The 21,016-nt window shown below is 30.2% G+C and overlaps 4 protein-coding genes and 2 long non-coding RNA genes across 7 annotated transcripts in view; 2 read left to right on the forward strand and 4 right to left on the reverse strand.

The window, feature by feature from the left end:
• The window catches only part of LOC130443114 (partitioning defective 3 homolog), a 67,260-nt gene extending 64,448 nt beyond the window's left edge, over positions 1-2,812 (reverse strand). Inside the window, exon 1 of the mRNA XM_056777588.1 lies at positions 2,451-2,812. Within this exon, the coding sequence (XP_056633566.1) occupies positions 2,451-2,570 (120 nt within the window). The 5' untranslated portion in view covers positions 2,571-2,812. The remainder of the gene's footprint in view (positions 1-2,450) is intronic.
• Positions 2,813-4,295: 1,483 nt separating this feature from the next.
• LOC130443286 (ionotropic receptor 75a-like) lies at positions 4,296-8,279 on the reverse strand. The gene is made up of 6 exons (XM_056777850.1): positions 8,073-8,279; positions 7,151-7,497; positions 6,892-7,070; positions 5,596-6,134; positions 4,656-4,930; positions 4,296-4,586 (listed from the first exon to the last, which is right to left on the reverse strand). Exons 1-6 carry the CDS (start codon positions 8,277-8,279, stop codon positions 4,349-4,351), a joined length of 1,785 nt encoding a protein of 594 aa, XP_056633828.1. The 3' UTR covers positions 4,296-4,348.
• A 498-nt stretch (positions 8,280-8,777) lies between these two features.
• LOC130443288 (protein yellow) lies at positions 8,778-13,748 on the forward strand. The gene is made up of 6 exons (XM_056777852.1): positions 8,778-11,839; positions 12,024-12,363; positions 12,451-12,680; positions 12,739-12,853; positions 13,273-13,464; positions 13,522-13,748. The coding sequence occupies exons 1-6, from the start codon at positions 11,625-11,627 to the stop codon at positions 13,663-13,665; spliced, it is 1,236 nt and encodes a 411-aa protein (XP_056633830.1). The 5' UTR covers positions 8,778-11,624; the 3' UTR covers positions 13,666-13,748.
• LOC130443287 (GATOR complex protein NPRL3) lies at positions 13,019-17,319 on the reverse strand. The gene is made up of 8 exons (XM_056777851.1): positions 16,740-17,319; positions 16,364-16,688; positions 16,081-16,255; positions 15,882-16,029; positions 15,627-15,825; positions 15,430-15,573; positions 14,795-14,897; positions 13,019-14,437 (listed from the first exon to the last, which is right to left on the reverse strand). Exons 1-8 carry the CDS (start codon positions 17,146-17,148, stop codon positions 14,225-14,227), a joined length of 1,716 nt encoding a protein of 571 aa, XP_056633829.1. The 5' UTR covers positions 17,149-17,319; the 3' UTR covers positions 13,019-14,224.
• Positions 17,300-19,202, forward strand: LOC130443289 (uncharacterized). 2 transcript variants are annotated; one of them, XR_008909833.1, is made up of 3 exons: positions 17,493-17,724; positions 17,828-18,240; positions 18,939-19,202. It is a non-coding gene; the product is annotated as an uncharacterized LOC130443289 (long non-coding RNA). The 2 variants fall into 2 exon arrangements; XR_008909834.1 differs by having other exon boundaries at positions 17,300-17,724; positions 17,828-19,202.
• On the reverse strand, positions 18,486-20,915 carry LOC130443290 (uncharacterized). Its single transcript, XR_008909835.1, has 3 exons — positions 20,050-20,915; positions 18,948-19,877; positions 18,486-18,643 (listed from the first exon to the last, which is right to left on the reverse strand). It is a non-coding gene; the product is annotated as an uncharacterized LOC130443290 (long non-coding RNA).
• Between the last annotated feature and the right edge of the window lie 101 nt (positions 20,916-21,016).

The raw sequence follows: 21,016 nt of genomic DNA on the forward strand, positions 1-21,016 counted from the left end.
TATGTGCGGGAGTTCGTCAACGTTCATTTTGGAAACTGACACCTTGTGGGACCTTCTCAAGTACCGCGTTTTCTTAATAGGATCACGTACTTTACATTTTTTAAATTCAATAAAAATCCTGTATCCCACCTCGTATAATCACAAAATGTAAAAATAAACTACCGGTTTTGTTTTAATTCATAAAATTTCCGAACTAAATAGTCAAACATCACGTATTTAACTTTGTATATCAAGCATTCGACTTCCTTCATATACCTATTCGTAAAATTCCACGCATCCTACTAATATTTTTCATATTTAATCAAATATACCTAGTCGTAAATTAATTAAGAAAAAGCGTTCACTTCGTAATCAGCCAGTTTCCGTAGGCTTTAATTTTACTTACTACCTATCAGTTAACCTTCAATTTCAACTAGAAAACTTAATTCATAATAAATTTCATTCAACACGGAGATATTATATTAGTTTTTGATTCACTGTGTATATCAATCATCCTTAAAATAACATTTTTTTATATTTATTATATTAATTAAGCTTAGGACTATCCAGTCATAAATTAAATTATACGAGACACGTTCGGAAACTTTCTCTTTAAAACTTTTTTTCCAAAACAAATATTTAAAAATTTATAATAGGATTTTCTCTTTTATTTTTATTTACGCGGGGTATCCTAAAACTTGGAGAAATTATTTGATTGCAAAATTAAATTTTGTATGTTGTATATTACGAGGGTTTCTACTTAAGTTTTGATATATATGTCAAATCTGACATTGACATCACAAAGTTTGACGTTTTTAATGGTGAACGTACTAAAAAAGGAAAACACCGATGAGAATATGTCAAATCTGACATTGACATCTCAAAGTTTGACGTTTTTAATGATGAACGTACTTAGAACGTGTTGTTATACGAGTGATATTTGAGATGTTCGTCAAAAATGACGAACATTATCGTGCGATCATTTTCTATGAGTTTAAACGTGGATTAAATCAATAGCAAGGTGCCGATCAACTCGCTTCGACTTTTGATGATCAAACACCATCTCTAAAGACTGCGATTCGCTGGTTTTCCGAATTCAATCGTGGTCGCACTTCACAACAAAATGAATTTCGTGAAGGTTCGTTCAAAATCGGCTTTTGTGCCAGGAAACATTGATGCTGATATCGCAAAACCGTCATGTGATATACCGGGGAGTTTAAGGCATACTTAGTTCTATTAGAGCAAAGTAGAACGGTCAATTCTGAATGGGATAGGTTCTGAACCAAGACGTATCATTCTTCACCACGTCAATCATCCACCGTACAGTCCCTATTTGGCATCCACTGATTTCTTCTTATACCTACATATCAAAAATAAATTGCGAGGTGAACACCTGAAAAAGTCTTTCAACATAAAACTGTCCACGAGTTTTTTTAAATCCCAATCCTTTATTTCAAATCTATCGACAATGTCTCGAATGTTGAAGCCTCGATAAAGATAAAATAAAAGATCGAAACGTTGGGATTTGAAAAAAAACTCTTGGATAGTTTTATTTTGAGTCCTCAACCTACAAAACCATTCGAAATTTCATAAGAAAGTCTTTAGATAGATCTTTGAGCCCTCGGGGTCTGAAATGACCTGTTTTTTAATAGACACTAGGTATTTCGTGGGTTTTTAAATACTTTAAAGAGGTTTTTCAACCCCCAAAATGAGCCCTACTTAATCGATTTACTGCCTTTTTATTTCAATATAGAATATGAGTTCAATTTATATTAATTCAAATTTTTGTTTGTATCAATTTATAATATGTTTAGAATACATTCCTATTGATTGAAATCACGTCAATAACATAACCTTATATTGGAATTCATAATGTTGACTAACAATGGTATGTTATACCAGTGAAACAAAACACTATGTACATGACCTGAGTGGGAATTGCCATTGATGACGAATCAACGTTTAAATGTTAAATAGATGAACTTGTACTTAAACAATAGATATATAAAGATTACGTGTTTTGTTTGACGTAAAATAATCAAAATGTATTTAAAAATATATTTGTAAAATCGAAAACAAAAAGGTTAAAAGCATAATAATCATTATACTTAATTTGGTACAACAAATCAAATACCCCCGGTAAAAATATTTATCGACGCCGTGTGTTAATTCATAACATATTTAGTAAAGAGTTAGAATTAATATAAAAACACGTGTTTATACTAAGATAAAACTGGTTTCCAACTAAAAAAAAATAATAACACATCCAATTGTGAAATATATTTTACATGAATGTGATAATACTAGAATTTTTTAGTAACTAAATATTTAATAATGTATTTAAAACATAAAATTTGTCAATAATTAATAATAATATTGATATAAAGCTATGATGAACATTACCAAGGAAACGACGTTTCACATTGCATACAAAACATAACCACAAATTCTAAAACACAAACAGAACTTACCTTTCCCGTAGCTTTCTTATATCTCAAAGTAGCTTCCCTTATTAAGTCCTTGACCAAGATATCGCCGTCACCACAAGGCACAACCACACGTACACTACCAAAACACACTGTAACCTTCATTTTACATTAAAAAATCGCGGTTTCATAAACTTAGGTATGTTGACGCCATGCTACTATTCTAACGTACATTTCACCTTTACGTTTATTATCACTGCAGTCGCACTCCAACCGTCCGGTGTTCGTGAATCGAGTATGAAAATTTTCGTTGTGTCTTTCCGATTTGTGCACAGGGGCACAATTTTCAAAACAAACAATCGTTTAATAACACAACGTTTGCTTTCACTCGTAGAATTTTACGAACTAAAAATTTTAAACGAGTTTTCCCCCCCTTCGGCTACCTGTGCGATGTGGCCAATGGTTTTCGGGATACCAGCATGTGGCTGGCATGACAACTATCAATGGAATGTCGTTTTGGCTGCGTTGCCGATATGTACAGGTAAATTTGAGATAACTATTTGTTAAAATATTTAAAATTAATTTTTTACATATTGATATGAATTGAAGCCGATTCTAATTCGATTTTTAGAAATTAAAAATATATTAAAACGTGAATAAAAAAGAAAATTAATTAAAAATATCTATACTAACTAATAAAATTAACAATAATATCTACATTATTAATATACAATATGTAAATATCGGCACGATTCTAATATATTTTTTTTTTTATTTTAAATTATAAATCTTTTTATTATTCATTATATGGTTGACGATTTAAAATTTTCTATATTATTAAGAAAACATATGATACTAGACAACAGCGCTTTAATAGCGTAGTAGGAAAATATTATGGTTAAAAATAATAGAAGGTACAATACTATAGACAACTAGCAATATACAACTATATTGAATGTTGTCTAATATTGGAATAATGGTTTGTTACGAATTTAATATACATAAATAGCTTTTTAATCCAAAATATAGTCTTAAGAATTTGAATTATAATATGAACAAATATATTAAGAAAACCTATAAACCAAATCATTAATTTACAAACAAATAATATGTTACGTGATATTTCCAATATAAATGATACTTAGGTATTGCATAACGAAATGATTTTATCGGATTTTCAATAGTATATAATTAGATAGTTTTATATGATGATTTTCATAAATATATGATTAAATTGTATCATTATTAATAATCAAAATATGAATTTTGATAAAGACCGTAATCGGTTCAAACGTCATCTTTTACTTGTTTTTTGAAACTAATTTTCTCTCAAAAGAGACCTAATCAAAGCTATTCATCAAGAAAAACATATAAAAATGTCTAAAAAAAGTATTATTAATATAATTTTAAAATAATTATCGGAGCTCACTAGGCTAATAACACTCAATACAGAACTGTTATGCTGGTTGCCTGTATAACTAAAAACTTATTTTGAAGAATTTAATTAAAAAACACATTCTGTTTCATTCGGTTGATTGAATATCGTAAGATATAAATTATTTATAATGCGAAATTGTTTATTTACAATGAAATTAATGTAATTATATAATAACGTTTGAAGGTATTGTCGTGGCCGTGAAAAATTAAATTAACGTAATGAAAGGCATAAAAGATTATATTTGTATTGTCAGGTGCACGCCTGTTATACAGTGTTGCCGTTTTTATTCAACGTATTTAAGTAGAGCTTTTTTGTTAGATATTATGTTTGTATATTATCACTATATTTATTATTTAATTAATGAAAAGGGATAAGATAGGAGTAGAATGATTTAAAAGAAAATATACTTCAAATAAAAGTCATATAATTGCATAAATAATAACATTTATTGTGTATTTTCTAACTATATATCAGATTAATTGAATTAATATTGAGGTATTCGGTGCTAGTATGACATATTAGCATTAGTTTCTCTCGATTTCATCTTCTTTATTGCCAAAATTTCGAAAATTAATAGAATCAAACTGAAGATAACCCCGCTGGCGAATATTAAAAATGCCGCATAACAATCTAGTATACCGGCGCTTCCGAAATTACTTCCCTTACTTTGACAAACCGGTTTTTTAGTGTAAATTCTATTCGTATCACGTCTTTGTATTCCATTTTCCAGCATTTTTCTCAAACTAAAATAAATAAATCAGCGGCGGGAACAATAATGTTTGGAAACCCCGAATTAATTGATTTTTACGTACCCCACTTTAATAATTTCTTTATAAGCAGATCCTTTTTTAATAGATACCCATGGTTCTATCAAATTAATAAACACGATTTCTTTCAAACTACATTTTTCACTTTCCTGGAAAGTATTTCCTATCATTTTATAACCGGAAGAAACTTCTACGTGGAAAGCGAAGAAACCCTTTTGCACTCTACTGATCCCTTCCTGCATTGTCATGAAATTCGGTTTTTGTCCTTTAGGTGCGATTTTTTGTTGATAAATCGCTTTTCTAATAGGTTCATCTGCAGTCTACAGAGAGAATAAGAAAACTTTGGTTCTAAATAAATTAGAATCATACAGTAGATAAGAAATTAATTTCAAATCATTATAATCAAATGAAATACAAGACATCTACGCCACTGCTTCTCCACGGCGCAACAACAACGCACAGAGAGAATAATAGGAGCCAATTGTTTTTTAAAACTATACTACGTTAAAAATAAGTTCGTCATTATATTTATTCAACACATTAAATTCATATAGTGAATGTATTTTGTAGAAATCTAATAGAAAATGTTAATTTTTATTTCCTTGTAGTGAACGTCAACTTCTTCTTCTCTTTTATAATTTTTATAATGTATCTGTGGTTCTGTGATTAGAAGTACACTTATTATCATAAAGTTAAACGGTTCTGGCTACTGTGTTTTATAAAAATGTTAATAATTTGTAAAAATGTTATTTGGAAAACATATAAATAAAAGTTTGTGGCTACTGTACCTATTAACGTTTTTTTAAATAAATGTATCACCTAGTTTGTGATACTATGATTTGGAATAGAAATATTGACATTATTTTGAAAGGTTCTGGCTAATTCACTTACTTAAGTGAATATAAAAACCAAGTTGATAAAATAAAATTTAAATATTTTAGATAGTTGTAATGTAGTAGGAATTAGTAGGAAAATCACAACTCACCTTGAAATAATAATGAGAATAAACAATATCTTCAACCCCTAACGAAATTCTAGAATTTAACAAATCTTCTAAAGTTTTAATACTTTCCGTTGTGCTTTGTAAAATGGCGACAATATTAGCCGAATAAGAAGTATATAAAAACATGGTAGCTATAAAAGCGAATATTGTAGCTATACGACCGGCGTTACTTTTAGGTTCGGATTCCGCCCCCTGTTGCGTCACCGCGCCCAATTCCATCACCAAAACATCGAAAAACCCCGGTCTCAAAGGCACCACTGAATTCGAATTATTTTCTTGTACTTTTTCTCGAAAAGTAGGATCTTTCCACTCCCATTTTACTATTATATAAATTACTATAAAAATCAGCGGTACTAAACCGAAACAGCTGTACCAAACGTCGGTATCGAAAGGTAAAGTGAACACGTTCGATACGTACGATAGAGGGGGAGCTCTGAAGATGAATTTAGCGTAAGTTGGAGCACTCGGTGCTACGTATTCTATCACGTCTATTCTGTCAATAGTGAAAAATAAAGCTGTGCCTGTAAAAGATTAAAAAACAATCCTAAATAGTGAAATTATAGGCGATTTTTTTTTAACAAAAATGGTAAAAGTTGAGCAACTACTATATTCTTCTGATATAACTTATTTGGTTTTGAAAAATAAATTTTTTTCAACTATTACGAGATTTACTATTTATGCATTGAGAACCGGCAACACTGGTATTACCAAGTGGGCTCGGTCGTAACGAACTTGAAGCTAGGCATTTTGACAGTATATGCACGTTTTGCTGTGCAAATTTACATTAATTGAAATATAATCTTGTGCATTATGTGATTTTAAAAAAACATATAAATATTAAAAATTCGTTTTTTATAATATCAGGATATAAACAGCAACCGTTATAGAATTCTTCTTTTTGCTAACAACAAAAAAATTCTGCAATCTAATAAATCGTCAATATGCATTTCAAAATGGCCGGCGTGAAGTAAATAAATGCTTTTGCTATAAGTTCCTGTGTAGTTTGTGAAATTATTTATTTAATTTGATACCCAGTGGTACGGCAAAGTGGCTTCTCAAAGGATAGCCTTCGGAAACATTGTTTTGCGTTGTTTTTAGTGTAGGTAAGCAGTAAATAAATTCTGAAAAGCAGTATATTGGAAACTGGTACATAGAAGAAAGTCAATCGCTTACCCCACGACCGTTGTTTTGACGTAGATCGCCTGTTTTCTAAGTTTGTTTAATAAAAATAACTCTTCTTCTATTTTAAGAACGTGATTAAGATATAAGAATATTTACCTCCAATTTCAGCTCTATCTGATTGTAAATCTCCAATCATTCCAGTAAACTTGCTAGTATTACTGTCTCTATAACCCCAAGTTGTATCAAATATAGGGGTAGAAGTGGCGTTTAAAATAACCAACAAATATTTCATTATTAGCCAATTTAATTTGGATAATGGATCGATATGGGTATTTCTAGAACCCCAAAAATTCAATTTTAATAAAATTAATTCAATAGATAATATCAGAAAAAGAAGAAGAAAACAAGCTAGTACCTGTAATCTTCTAGGTGTTTATATGTATCGGAATTAGTAACCACGTAAGAAATATTCAAATTCAATCCTTTCAAATTTGTTCTATTCCTCGAAAATGAAAGTTCATCGTATTTAAAAAAACCTTGTTTCGAATTCCATCGAGCTATATCATTTTCTAGAAATTCCGAAGAATCTTTAGACACTTTATACAAAGCTTTAATCTTGTATACGTAATTTTCTTTTTCTAAATTTTCCACGACAAAAATTTGACTGTCCAATCTGTAATAATAATTTTTAAAATCCTCATAATCGCCGTCGGAGAGTATAATCCATCTAAAGGGTTGCTTAAATAGATCCATTTGATTACCCTAAAAACGATACGCAGGGCTACAATTTATATGTTCAGATATTGTGAAATGGCAACGTTGTAATATTATAGGCGAAACAATCAAGAAAATTGGATAATCGGGAAAACTATACTTTTAATACGGAAAACTAACATGATTTTTGGATTTTTCGCACAAAAACACATAGTATTCCATGTTTTTTGGCATACTTTCGCCCCAAAAAGGTGTATTTATAATATCAACCGACAATGCTACTGTTGTCATATTTCAACCTAAATACCAATTTTTGAATTTTTAAATCAAGACGTATCATATACCACGTTGCGATATTGAATCAAACCTGATTAAAATATTTTTAAATCATGTATAATTCCATTCATAATAGAAATTATACAGTATAAATCTAAATAAAACTTTTATTCCCGCTATCTTAGCAACCACAAAATGTTTAAAGGTCGTTTCTAGGAAACGCGCATACGAATTTACACACCAGCTCCATCTATACGACAGTACCTAACAGTTTACAGATTTCTTCTGCTTTTCGAATATATTTTTACTATATTGTTTTATTTCATTATCAACTATGAAGTACTTACTTGTTCTAGTACCATTTTCGTACCGTTACAACTCATATCAATAAAAAATATTTGATGTTCTGGTGGAAAATAGTACGATATGTTTTTATTTGGGTTCTGAATATCGCAAGGGACGTTATTTGATGACAATTCTTTCCAAAGCAGTAATTTATATTCTAAAAAAATATAGTTACGTCGGTCTAATATAATATGACGCAAATCTGACATAAGATGGCGCTACGACATGAATCGTATATATACTTACCTCGTGACCAACAAATGAATGCATTAAGTTTAACTGGGCCCTGTAATTTTAAAACGAAATCATTTACCATTTTGATAGTTTCATATTTTGTTTGTAAAGACAACTTGAATGCGATAGTAAAAAAAGGCAAAACTACGTTTAGCCTCATTCTTGAATTCTTTAACGTAATCCTTGATAAAGCCCGTATTTATACTATCTATGCATTATTTATGTATAAATCGGAAACGAGGTGGATCACAATAACCAGTGATTATAAGCATTTTAATTCAAGTACGCGGAATGTGGTGATTATAGGTTAGGGTTAAGAATTACACAAATATCGTATAGTTCTTTACGTTATTTAATTATGTACCGGGTGGGTAATAAAATTCGAAAAACTATTTTTTTAATTTTACTTCATTAAGTGGCACTTTATGTACGATAATTGAATTCTGCGCATTTTTTGAGTGTATCAAATAAGAGATGGGGGAGAATGGGAACAAATGCCTTTAAATCCATTGTATTTAGCCGATTTTCATAAAATAGATGTTGTTTGAAAAAACTTTTGTCCAGAAATACGAAATATATAAATTAAATAAGTAATATACAGTGTTATTTTCATGATATTTGATTTGAAACGAAACCAAATTTCTGGTTTATTATAATAGATTCAATCAGGAATTAACGCATATTAGTTGCGTTTCGTTGACTCTAGCCCCCAATACCATTTCAAGGTTATTTATTATAAGCGTTTCGAAGGTATTCTTTTCACCAAATATTGATGCGGAAATTAATTATAGAAAATTGATTTTGAATAGAAAAAAATCTATTAAAAAAATAACATATGTAAAGGAAAAATAAACGTTCGCCTCGTTACTTTCAAATCTTATAGCGAGTGGATCAAAATTATTTATGTCTCAAAAAAAGTTATGCAATACCATGTGAAAGTAAATAATAATTCGTTTTGATTTACTGATTATCCAACAATATTTGTCAATTTCACTTTTCATATTTTATATCAACGAAAATTGTTTACAGCAAACATTAAAAATCACTTAAGAAAATTACGTCACGTCACGTGAACGATAATTTAAGAATAATAGAGATATACGAAGTAAATTATTAATATTTAGGTTGTTTATTATATGTTGTAGATAATAAGTGTAATTTTTTTCTATATAAAATCCTCTTGACATAATTAAATCTACAATTTTAATAAGTTTTTGTCATAATACGAGATTATTACGAATTGACAACCGGCAACACTGGTGTCGTCAGGTGATCTGTCATACCATCTTGAAGTTTGAAATATTTGACAGCACATAACTATTTATGGCGCGAAAAATATCTTTGTTGTTTAAACATATGATATTATGAGAAAATTTTCAAATTATAATATATGAAAGATGTGTTTTATCAAAATATGAAAAATTTTGTGTTGTTGTGTTGTGTTTTCCAATAATAAATTAGTGATAACATCAGAAAGCAAGCACTTCAACTTTACGTGTCGTAAGGTATATGAATAATATACTTTAGTGATAGTATAAACAAAAGTGGTATTTTATACTGATGTTTATGTAAATATGTCCGTAAGGTATATAAAAATATTATTACTCTAATGTAAGGATAGAAAACATTGAAGTATTAATATCTATATCTCCATCATTGAACAATGGAAATGCAAATAGATAATTTACTAGTTCATAAAGTATGTAAATGAGTTACTTAAGATATATTACGAAGGTTACCTGTCGTAATATTAAATTGCATACAAAGCTGTGTGTGAATTTATATTAAAACTATTAGAATGAGAACGATTCAATGACTATTGTTAAATTGGAAATCTGCAATAGGAATCATTAAAAAAAATCTTTTTTTATAATCAAGGTGAAATCTCGATGTCGAATATTCAAACTTGGTTTGTTCAACTCTTAGACTTATAAATTATAGTCCAGTCAAACTAGACTTCCGTATTTAATTGAACAATTAGGTATAAATAATTTAGAGACCAATTGAAGTGCAACTCTTTAGGAGACTGTACAATCTCAGCGAGACATCCCAAGACATGCCGAATGCGAGAAAGTACAGAGCAGCTCCCGCCTTGTCTCGCCCGTTTTTGTTACCGTGTCGGATTTTCGTGTCCGAGTCTCGGCATTTCTCGCGAGGGAGCCTAGAGCATTATTTTACACTATCCCGCGATTCAGTGTCCATATAACCTATTTCTTCAATAATTAATTTTGAAAAGTGTTTTTTTGTTGTAAAACATATTTTTTTAATAAATAATTAAGATATCGCAAACGTTAAATACATCATTTGATTCGTTTCGAAAATAATATTTCGTAATCGAAAAACGTAAATTTAGCCTTTTTTTTTAAATTTTAACACAACTTCTTCGCAAAATAAAAAAATTAAATTTTGACCCTTTAAAAAATAATATAAACAAAAGCTGTGACCTTCATTTTACACAGTATTAGCGTAATGAAAAAAAATATTTTTTTTTCGATAATCATTTATTTTTTAAGCTAATTTGACCGGACTATTTCGTAAACTGTGTTTCCGATGTTTAGAAATAAAAAAGTTGCCAGTTTGTGATGAATTAAACTTATAAGATGGCGTCGTTCGGTGTAATTATTATAGTCTATTTAAAAAAATAGTTAACAAACAATGTTCTATAGTGTAAATTAGGGATCAAAAATTCAATTCCAAACTTGAAATAATAATAAATAGTTTTGATTTTCATATATAGAATTGGCTTCACTGTTTGTAAAGAGTAAAGTAAAATTTACTTGTTTGTTTTTTTATATTGAGTAAAATAAAATCTTCATTTTAAAAAATCGATTTTAAATAGAAAACTAACATATGATGGCGTCTTCTATAGATTTAACTACGAAAGAACGTGTACAGTTTGCACAATGTATTTAACATCGAATCAAAACTAATTAACATAGTCATTCTTTTATGTGCCAAATGCAGTGGCGTAGCATAAAATATTTTAAATACAAATTTATTTCGATTTTATTGGTTCCTAATACAAAATTTTATTTTATATTCAAGATATATACACTTAGGGTTACTAATTTATTTAAATAAATAATTGTTATTGTAATTTATCCCAATTATTACATTTTAATAAATTTATAAGAAATATTAAATAGTTCTTTCAATACCCGCCGATGAAGGCATCGTCAGTGGGAGTAATGAGATGTAGAAGGAGAACTTGAAATAAAAGTTCTTCTTTCTAGTAGCGTTTAGTTTTAAATTGTTTCCATAGTACAAACTAGAGAGCAGGTCAGGTTCGACCCACTGTGATTTTCTGATAAAATAAAAATATGTTTTTAAAAATCCTATTTGTCGTATCGGTATTTTGTTTTTCGGGTGCGTTCGCGAAACTTGACGAAGTTTTCGAATGGAAACAAGTGAAATTCGAATGGCCAACCGAAGAAGCCGAGAAAGTAGCCATTGAAAACGGGGATTATGTACCGGAAAATAATTTACCGTTGGGATTGGTTAGGTGGAAGGATAAACTTTTCGTTACTGTTCCCAGGTGATAATTTTTGATGTTTCTACTGGAAAAAAATGTAATAAAATGTAAATTTTTTGTAAAAAAGTTTTATTTTATCATTTTCATGTTTTAATATCAATTTTCTTTGAATATTTAATAATTTTATTTATAATAGTGTTGTTTAATGGAAATAGAAAAAGATTCAGTATTGGGTGGTGGGTTTTAGATGGAAGCATGGAGTGGCTGCAACTTTGAATTACATTCTACTCAATACAACAGAAAAATCACCTAAATTCCACCCTTATCCCGATTGGAACGCGAATCTACTTCCAAAAGAAGGAGAGGATCCAGTAGAAAACCAGATCGTATCAGTTTTTCGAATGAAAGTCGATCCTTGCGATCGTTTGTGGATAATGGAAACTGGTTTAGCAGATATTTTGGGTAATCCAAAGCTCGTTATTCCACCCTCTATTGCTATTTTCGATTTAAACACCGATAAGTTGATAAAAAGATATAATTTATCAGAAACTGACATCAAGGGAGAAGATTCTTTCTTCGCTAATATTGTAAGTATGTTTTTTAAGTAAATACGACATAAACACGAGGGTTGGTGATTTAGTTTCGAAATAGAAAAAAAAATTTTTTTATTAAAGATCGTTGATGTTACTAACGAAACATGTGACAAAGCTTTCGCCTACATCCCCGATTTAGGAGGATACGGTATAGTCGTATACTCCTTAGCCGACGATAAATCGTGGAGAGTTAAGCACAATTATTTCCATTTTGATCCGTTAAAAGGCGACATGACCGTCGGCGGAGTTAATTTCCAATGGACCGATGGAGTATTTGGAGTTGCGCTAGGACCATTAAATGAAACAACCGGGTGAGTGGATTTGATTATTGCGCGTTAAATTTGATGAAATGATGACGTGTTTGTATAGTTTCAGAACGGCTTATTTCCACGCCTTGGCTAGTTGCAATCAATTTTCCGTTAGCACGCAAGTTCTGAAGAACGAAATCTTGGCAACTGATCCAGCGTCGTTTGATTTATATCAAGTAGGTATTGGTCGTAAATATATTCAACTTGTTGTGAAAATTGGCAACGCTGTAGAAAATAATATATCTTGACGGGGGCGTACTTAAGAATCGGGAAATTTCGTCGAATAACGGATTTTTTTTCAAATCTACTGTACTGAACAGGGGCGTACTTGAAAATCGATAAATTTCATCAAATAATTCATTTTTTTAAATTCTATTGTTCCTGATCAGGGGCGTACTTAGGAATCGTAAACCGAGACGTACTTAACACTCATAATTTTTTTTTTCCAATTATACTACATCTAAACACGTACTTAAGAATCGTGAAGTTTCATCGACAATTTTTTTTCCCTTCCATCTACTGCATTAATCAGGGGCGCACATTTGAGAATCGTGGAATTCGATCAAATAATTCATAATTTTTCTCCTTAATTTAGTTGGAAGGTATCAAAGATGATAAAGGACAATCTTCATCATCAGATTTCGATGTGAAAACCAACGTTTTATTCATAACGCAGCTACAAAGAGATGGTATAGCCTGCTGGAACCCCAGAACTAAACTCGAACCTGATAATTTTCCATTGATAGTTCAAGATCATGAAAAATTGATTTTCACTAACGATATTTCGGTAATAGAATCGATTTTTTTTTATTGGAAATTTAATATAATGAAGTTTTATTTTCAGATCGATGCCGAAAGGAATCTCTGGATTCTATCGGATCGAATGCCAATTTTTATTTACAAACAATTAGATCCGAATCAAATCAATTATAGAATAATGAGAATTAAAATCGATGATGCAATCAAAGACACTGCGTGTGAAGCTTGAAATAATAGATCAGTATTATTAAAAACGTGATTTGCATATTGTAAAAAAATTTTAATAGTGGGAAATAAATTTTTTTTAAGAAATTGTTATTATTTTAACCCTTACATAAATTGGGGTAATAGCATCAACCGTAGAATTATTCTATTTCGTACATTCCGAGTGAGATTATTTATATAGTAGTTTTAGTCAAGTTCTGGTTTTGACCCTAAACCCGTGTGTACGTTATTTGTCATGTTTGTGGAAACGTATTCTCAAAAATGGTTGAGTTAGCGACTTGTTAATTTTTTTCCTGTTGAACCTTATCTTGAGTAAGACTACTCTAGAATTTCAACTTAATCCAGTCATTAGTTTGGTAGATATGATTTTTTAAACATTCGTATGTTTTGCATTAGTATTCGAACATGGATAGGATAGAACAGTTTATTTTGTAGAATAATTAATTACTCTGTATATAAATACCAGCTCTGATTGTTCCATTATTAAAATAAAGCTCGAAAATTCCAAATTCCGTTGAATAATTTACGGTACGAAATGGAATAATGGAAATTTCGAAAATCTGCTATGATGAGCAGGAAAACATGGCTATAGCTGGATCTTCAGTTTCATAAGTTATCAAAACGTCCCTAAATTTATCCAACAATTGCAACAACTGACTCCTCCGCAGATTCTCCAGGTACATAATCTCCTCCACGTGGTGGTTTCCTTGGAAATATTCCTTTCTACATAACCGGGCGAATAATTTCAGATCTTCCGGGGTATTCGTCGCAGGGATCTAAAAAGGAAACTAATTAAGGTAAACACCACAATTTAAAATCAAATCGTGGTAAAAAGAATATAAAAAAAAACAGTTTTTCCTTCAAAACTTCCCGCTATATTCAGCCCTAAACTACATAATCATTGAAATTTGTAATTCGTCAAAATGAATTGTACATTTTCTTGGTATTAATAACCTAACCTAATCAAAATATTTTCATTGATGATTAAATTAAATGACAGGATCAAATATTTATTGAAAGGATTAGTGTTGTCCTTCCAGTTAAGAAGCAGTAAAATCAAAAAGTCTTGTGAAGGATTAATTAAAATTGAAGTTGAATTAAATGTGAAAAAACTGAATTTAACTATTATTTACCTTAAAAATCGAACTTCTTTCTTCATCTGGAAAGTCCAATAGTAATTCCTCTTGATAATCCTGTTTATCATCTTCTGTCGAAGTGAAACTCATATTCTCTAATCTAAATTAAAAAAAATATTCTGGAAAGATTAACCCAAAAATTTTGATGAAAGCTAGTCGATAAAAGGTTTCATTCATCCACCAGCCTCCTTCACAATTTGATTAAATATCTATGAAAATATTTATTTTGGAAAAAAAAGTTTTAAATAAAAAATGAAGCTCATAAAAAGCTCTACAAAAAAGGTTATATATATTTTTTACTTAAAATTATTATTTTGGCTATTATGACCCAAAATATCTCATCAAGTGTCAAACTAACCTAACCTATTTTCCTGCAAAATATTTTGGGTCATAACATCCAAAATAATAGTTTTAATAAAAAAATTTATATAACCTTTTTTGCAAGCTTCATTTTTTATTTAAAACTTTTTTTCTAAAATCAATATTTTTAAAAATATTTAGTAAAACTTGGTACAGTAAACGAAGCTTTAAACTTCTATTCTGCTTTGGTAAATATCAGAAGATTCATCTTTTAGGAACCACATCCAAAAAAAATGAATATTAAATTATTTTAAAATTTATATACTACTTACAAATAAGCGTTTCTACTAGACGTAATTTCTGTTGCTTCAGAAATTGTTGAAGCCCCACTTTCTGACTCAGTCCTATCAGCTGTTTGATAATTAGAAAGAACAGTGCTGCTTCTAGGTGACGGTAAATGTTTTTTAACAGCATCCCTAAAATTAATAACAATAACAACTAAATAATGAAAAAAAACATTCAAACTAACACTTTATTTATAAGCAATCCGTTATCTGTAGGCATGTACTGAATATAAGTATGCAGCTGCAACAATAAATGTTGTTGTAACATCCAAATAATAGTTTGTACTAGTTGTGATTGCTGAGAAGGGTGACATAAAGGGTTACACTTTTGTCCCAAAGACGTCGGAAGGGAAAATTCACCTATACAACGTATCAAATTCAAACCTACAAATAAAAACTAATCAAAAAATCGATCTTAAATCTAAAACAAACAGATTCACCTGGAAAAGCTTCTTTAAATTTATCTATTAATGGCGAGTTCAAATGTATCGGAGCATTTGGAGATATAACGTATTTATTAGTAGAACATATCGGGAATATAACCGTTGCTTTTGCCCAATATACTAAATGAGAGGTTAGTTCAAAAACCTTAAATTAAAACAATAAAAATCTAGTTAAATACGAAAATCACTTACCTACATGTGTTAATGTTAAATCAGAATCAGCTGCAAGGGTTTGTAAATTTTTTAGAGGTGAATATTGAGAAAGCATTCTGTTTAGAGAAGGTGAACCATCCAATGATGTAAAATCGTTCATTTGATTTAAAGGATGCAGTAATAATAAACTATGATAAGGTCTTAGTGCATTTAGACATCTAAAAATTGAAATCAAACTATATATATATATATATATATATATATATATATATATATATATATATATATATATATATATATATGAATATATAAAATATGAAAAATACCTGTCAATATCCCCCGGTTCTACAATCTTCCCTCTCATATGCCATTGATGCACTTTTTGTGGTAAACAAAAACTTAGAGGAATCCATTTGTTTATTCTTAAACTAACAAGCCCCGTTGAACATAGATCGTCGTACATTTTCTTAATATTAGCAGCTAAAGAACATTTTTCTAATATCAAAGTAAAAGCATTACTTGGGGTATTAGTAAATCCATCATCGTGAGCAGTAGTCATTAATTGAGTTTGATCCGAAACGTAACCACATCTCTTTTCCTCGTATTTAAGAACAATACCCATTCTCTTACTCAAATCATGATAACATTTTACTAAAACATCTTATATTAAAAATAAATTAATGAACTAAACTTTTTACTTACCTACAGAATGACTAGCTAATGCTTGTAACGCGAAAACAATATTAACTAACATTCCAGATTCATCCTCTTTTTCACGCTTATTCCTTAATTGTAATAAGGTAGGATGACTTACGAATCTAACATCGTTTACTTTTAACTCAAACTTTTTGTTATACAACTCAGTTTTAACCGCAAAAAGTGAAGAAAGAACTTCATCGGTGAAACCGGTCAAATTTTCTTTGTTTATATTTGAAAAAAGATTGTTATTACGATGAAGTAAATCGTCTACTACAGGGAGAGTATAAGGATTTTTTCTTCTAGTGTTAGAGGGTTCATTATTTAGTTTACTTTGAAATGGATACCTAAACAATAATCTGTCACCCTTACTATCAGATTTAACCAATATAATACAAAGAGGACTAACTTCCATCCCTACAACTTTTTCAAATCAGCATCCCTCTAAATTCTTTGTTGCCACAAATTCAAATAACCTAACAAAACATATCTGTCAAATTTAATATCAATGTCAGTTAATTACACAAGGCATATTTTTCGAAATGTAAATCAATACACTGACTGGTAGTAGCACGTAATCAACCATAGAATTAATCTTCTTTTTTTCTATACTAGTTGTTTACTAAAAAGAGCTTATCGAAAACTATGATTTAAAATCAGGTAGATCATCTATCAGTTGATTATAAATCCTAAATCAAATTTTGATTAGTTGTACAAACAACTGTCAAATAAAATTGCTAACGTCAAATGTGAAAACAATTACGAGAACTGTCTTTCAAAATTCGGAACAAGGGAGCAAGGAGCAATAGAAAGCCTAAGTACACTTGACAGAGACGGGCGGAGCTTATACCGACTCCAAACAATTTCGTTGATAATGGTAAATGCCCATAAGCAATTGTTCATTTAGTGTTTTCGTGGACTATGTGATAAAATAAGACTTTTCAGTTGAATGAACGTACTATTTAAGAAGTTTTTATTAGTTTTTCACCAGGTGAGTTAATTTAACATATTAATTCTGCTTTAAAACTTGTTGAGAAAAAAGGTATGCATTTTGTTGTAGAAAATCCATTAGTCTAATAAACCACTTTCTTTAGAAAGCGAACTGTAAAAAACCTTGTGACCGACCTACTACCAGGACCTTCAACCGAACCACTACCAGGTCCTTCAAGTGAGCCACTACCAGGACCTTCAACTGAGCTACTACCAGGACCTTCAACCAAACTACTGCCAGGGTCTTCAAAACGAGATCATGAAGTGACTCATATTAAACTTGATGCTTCACTCCTGAGTCCATCATCTGCATTTCAAGATGCTGAGAATTACTTTTTGAGGCAGCAGGTGGTTGATTGATGATCACAAATTTCAATTATCTTTCAATTGTGTGCAGCCCTCACAAACTTGCAATATCCCCCAATTAAAGAAGTTGAGTATTATTGGTAGGATCTATAATGTAGGTTATACCATTTAATGTGAACTGAATTGATTAACCGTATGGAGTTGAGCCTAAGTAAGACATATTATAATTTTGAGTTTTAAATATTTTTTATTGTAGCAATATATTTCTTTATTCGAATTTTTTTGTAAAAAGTTTAGAAATTTTTATTTAAAAAAAATGTATATTTAAATTTTACTTAATTTATAAATGACTTGATGTAATACAATTATTGTTAAAAGTAATAATAATACGGTTTTTCTAATTTAATAAAAGCCTGTGAATTCAACCACAATTGTCATAAAGTAAACAAATACAATTTGTTTCAAAAATCTTTATTGACAAAATGGCATTGTACATTTATATTAAAAAACATAATTTCCTGAACAAAAATTTGTATAGAGTGGCTTTTCAGCCTAAAATGAATAGTAAAGATTTTTCCAACTGTATACTCCATCTGTTAACACTGTAGATTAGCCTAAAATCGCATTGAAAAACGTCAAAAATTTTTATTTAATTGTCTTAACAACTTTGGTAAGTATTGTTCTATATAGAAATTTTCCAAGAGTAAAATGTATTCTTTCCATGAATAGTCAAACTCTACAATTGTCACAACTGTTTCCTTCAAGGTATAAATACATAAATAATATTTTTTATTTTTTAAAATATGTAAAGCTCCTTGAATTTGGTGATAATTGTGTCTTGTATTTAAGGTCAAGTTACCCTCATGTCATAAAAAACTATATATTTATTAAAATTCCTCAATTTTTCAGACAACTTACCATTTTTGAAAGAATATGGGCATTTCACTTCTACAATGGCTCAATGGCTTCTTCTTCATCAATAATTCCATCAGGGCTAGCACCAAGAAGTCCTGAATTTGTAAGCCATACTCCAGTTGGCAGAACATTTAAATTATAAATCTGGTTTAAATGATCTAGAGCAGGGATGGGGAAACTTTTTTCTTTGCGTGCCAATTTTTGTTAATGAAATATATGACGAGCCAAGTAGCATTACATTATTTACTAAAATAGAAATATTGTTTTAATTTTTCTGAAACACTAATTTATTGTGAAATATTAAAAAATAACATTTTTAATTGCAATTAATTGAACTCAAGTTAGCTGCAAAGTAAAAGGTTAAGGAGCACTGGTCTTTGTGGGAACATGTGACATGTGGAACTATTTTTGTTTCTGCATGACTTAATCATAAGCCGGCTCCATTGTGATACTGAATTGTTAACATGGAAAAAAGGAGGTCATCTGAAAGCCTAAGAAGACAATTTTTTCTTAGTTTCATTATTGAAAACGTTTGTCCACACAAATAGCTTGTACCAAACATAGCCATTATTTTCTGGGCGTGGGCAACTATATTTAGGTATTGTGTCTTAGATAAGGACTTATAAAATTCCAATTTGCTGGTGTTCAGAAATAGTTGTTTCAAATGGGTAGTGCGTTCGATGACAGACGCACCTACTTGAGCTTCATTTTCAGTTTTCGCTCATATCCCCGTCCGCGCTCGCACATGTTGTTTTATGTATGACATGCACTGCCATTATTGCCAATTGAAGAGAATGTAATTTCTGATAAGAAAGCTGTACTTGATTTTTGTTTTTGGTCGTGAGCCGAAGTTTCCCCATCCCTGATCTAGAGCATCTTTTTCATGAGTTCTACCCCACTGGATTGCTTTGATACCATCCAAATTGTATTCACCTCGAAAAATAATGAATAGATTATAATAAAACATGTATGTCAAATTAACCTAGAGTAAGGAAATGCTACATAAAATACCATTTTTGAAAAATCAATCTTAGAGGCTCAATAAGCAAATTATTGATAACATCTATGATTAAACTATGAAATAAATTTATAATTTATTACTCACCTAAGAGTGTGTTGAACAAACTCACTCAGAATCTGTTTCTTCTGCATGCTGCAATAATAGCACTGAAGTTGCCAGCATTTAATCTAAATTTTCTTGCAAGGTACCATTTTTCATTTGACACCTGGCCAGTAGGGAGGAAATATATTTATTTTATTAGCTGATCATCAACATCACATTTCTCTTTGAACACAGTCAGTATATCTGTGGCTTCCAAAAAGTCCTTTGAAGAAATTATTTCTTCAATTACTGGAAATTCATTTTCCAGCAAATTTATTGGTTCCTCGTTCAATAGCCAGGTAAAACCAACAGTATTTCCAAAGCTGTGTAGCCCTTCCTTCAATCTGTTGATTGATTCTTCTGGTACCCCACCTTCAAGAGGTGTATAGGGCTTCGGTGAGTAAAGCTCTTCTGTAGATTTCACTGGCCCAACCTTTGGTTTAGGTAGGCCTTCCATGCACACGCTTATCTGTTACAGATATATTGTAAAGCCCAAAAAGTGCCAACACCAAATTATAACAGGATTAATTCCATAATACATTAACAAAGGCATATATTCCTACCTATAGACACCTTGTAGCTTTTGTATTTCATACTAGCAAATACTTCACCTCTGATTACCTGCAAATCAGAGTCATAGTCCATTTTCTTGGCATGGCTGGACTCTATTGCGTTTTCACCCTTTTTTATAATTTTGTTGTGTCATCTATAAAAGCACTGATGCTGGAAAATTTTAGGACATGTTTAAAACCCATTATTTTTTTAACAATAAAAGGATCTGTAAAAAACAAACAAAAAGGTACTGCAAAAATAAAATATACATAACCTCAACAAGTTTTAAAGCAGAATTAATATGTTATAACATATACAGAGTCGGTATAAGCTCCGCCCGTCTCTGTTACGTCATACTTAGGCTGTCTATAAAATTTTACTGAACTATTAAAAAATTGATATTACCGAACGCGAATCG

This window comes from Diorhabda sublineata, chromosome 4, assembly GCF_026230105.1.
Source record: "Diorhabda sublineata isolate icDioSubl1.1 chromosome 4, icDioSubl1.1, whole genome shotgun sequence".
Classification (NCBI taxonomy): domain Eukaryota; kingdom Metazoa; phylum Arthropoda; class Insecta; order Coleoptera; family Chrysomelidae; genus Diorhabda; species Diorhabda sublineata.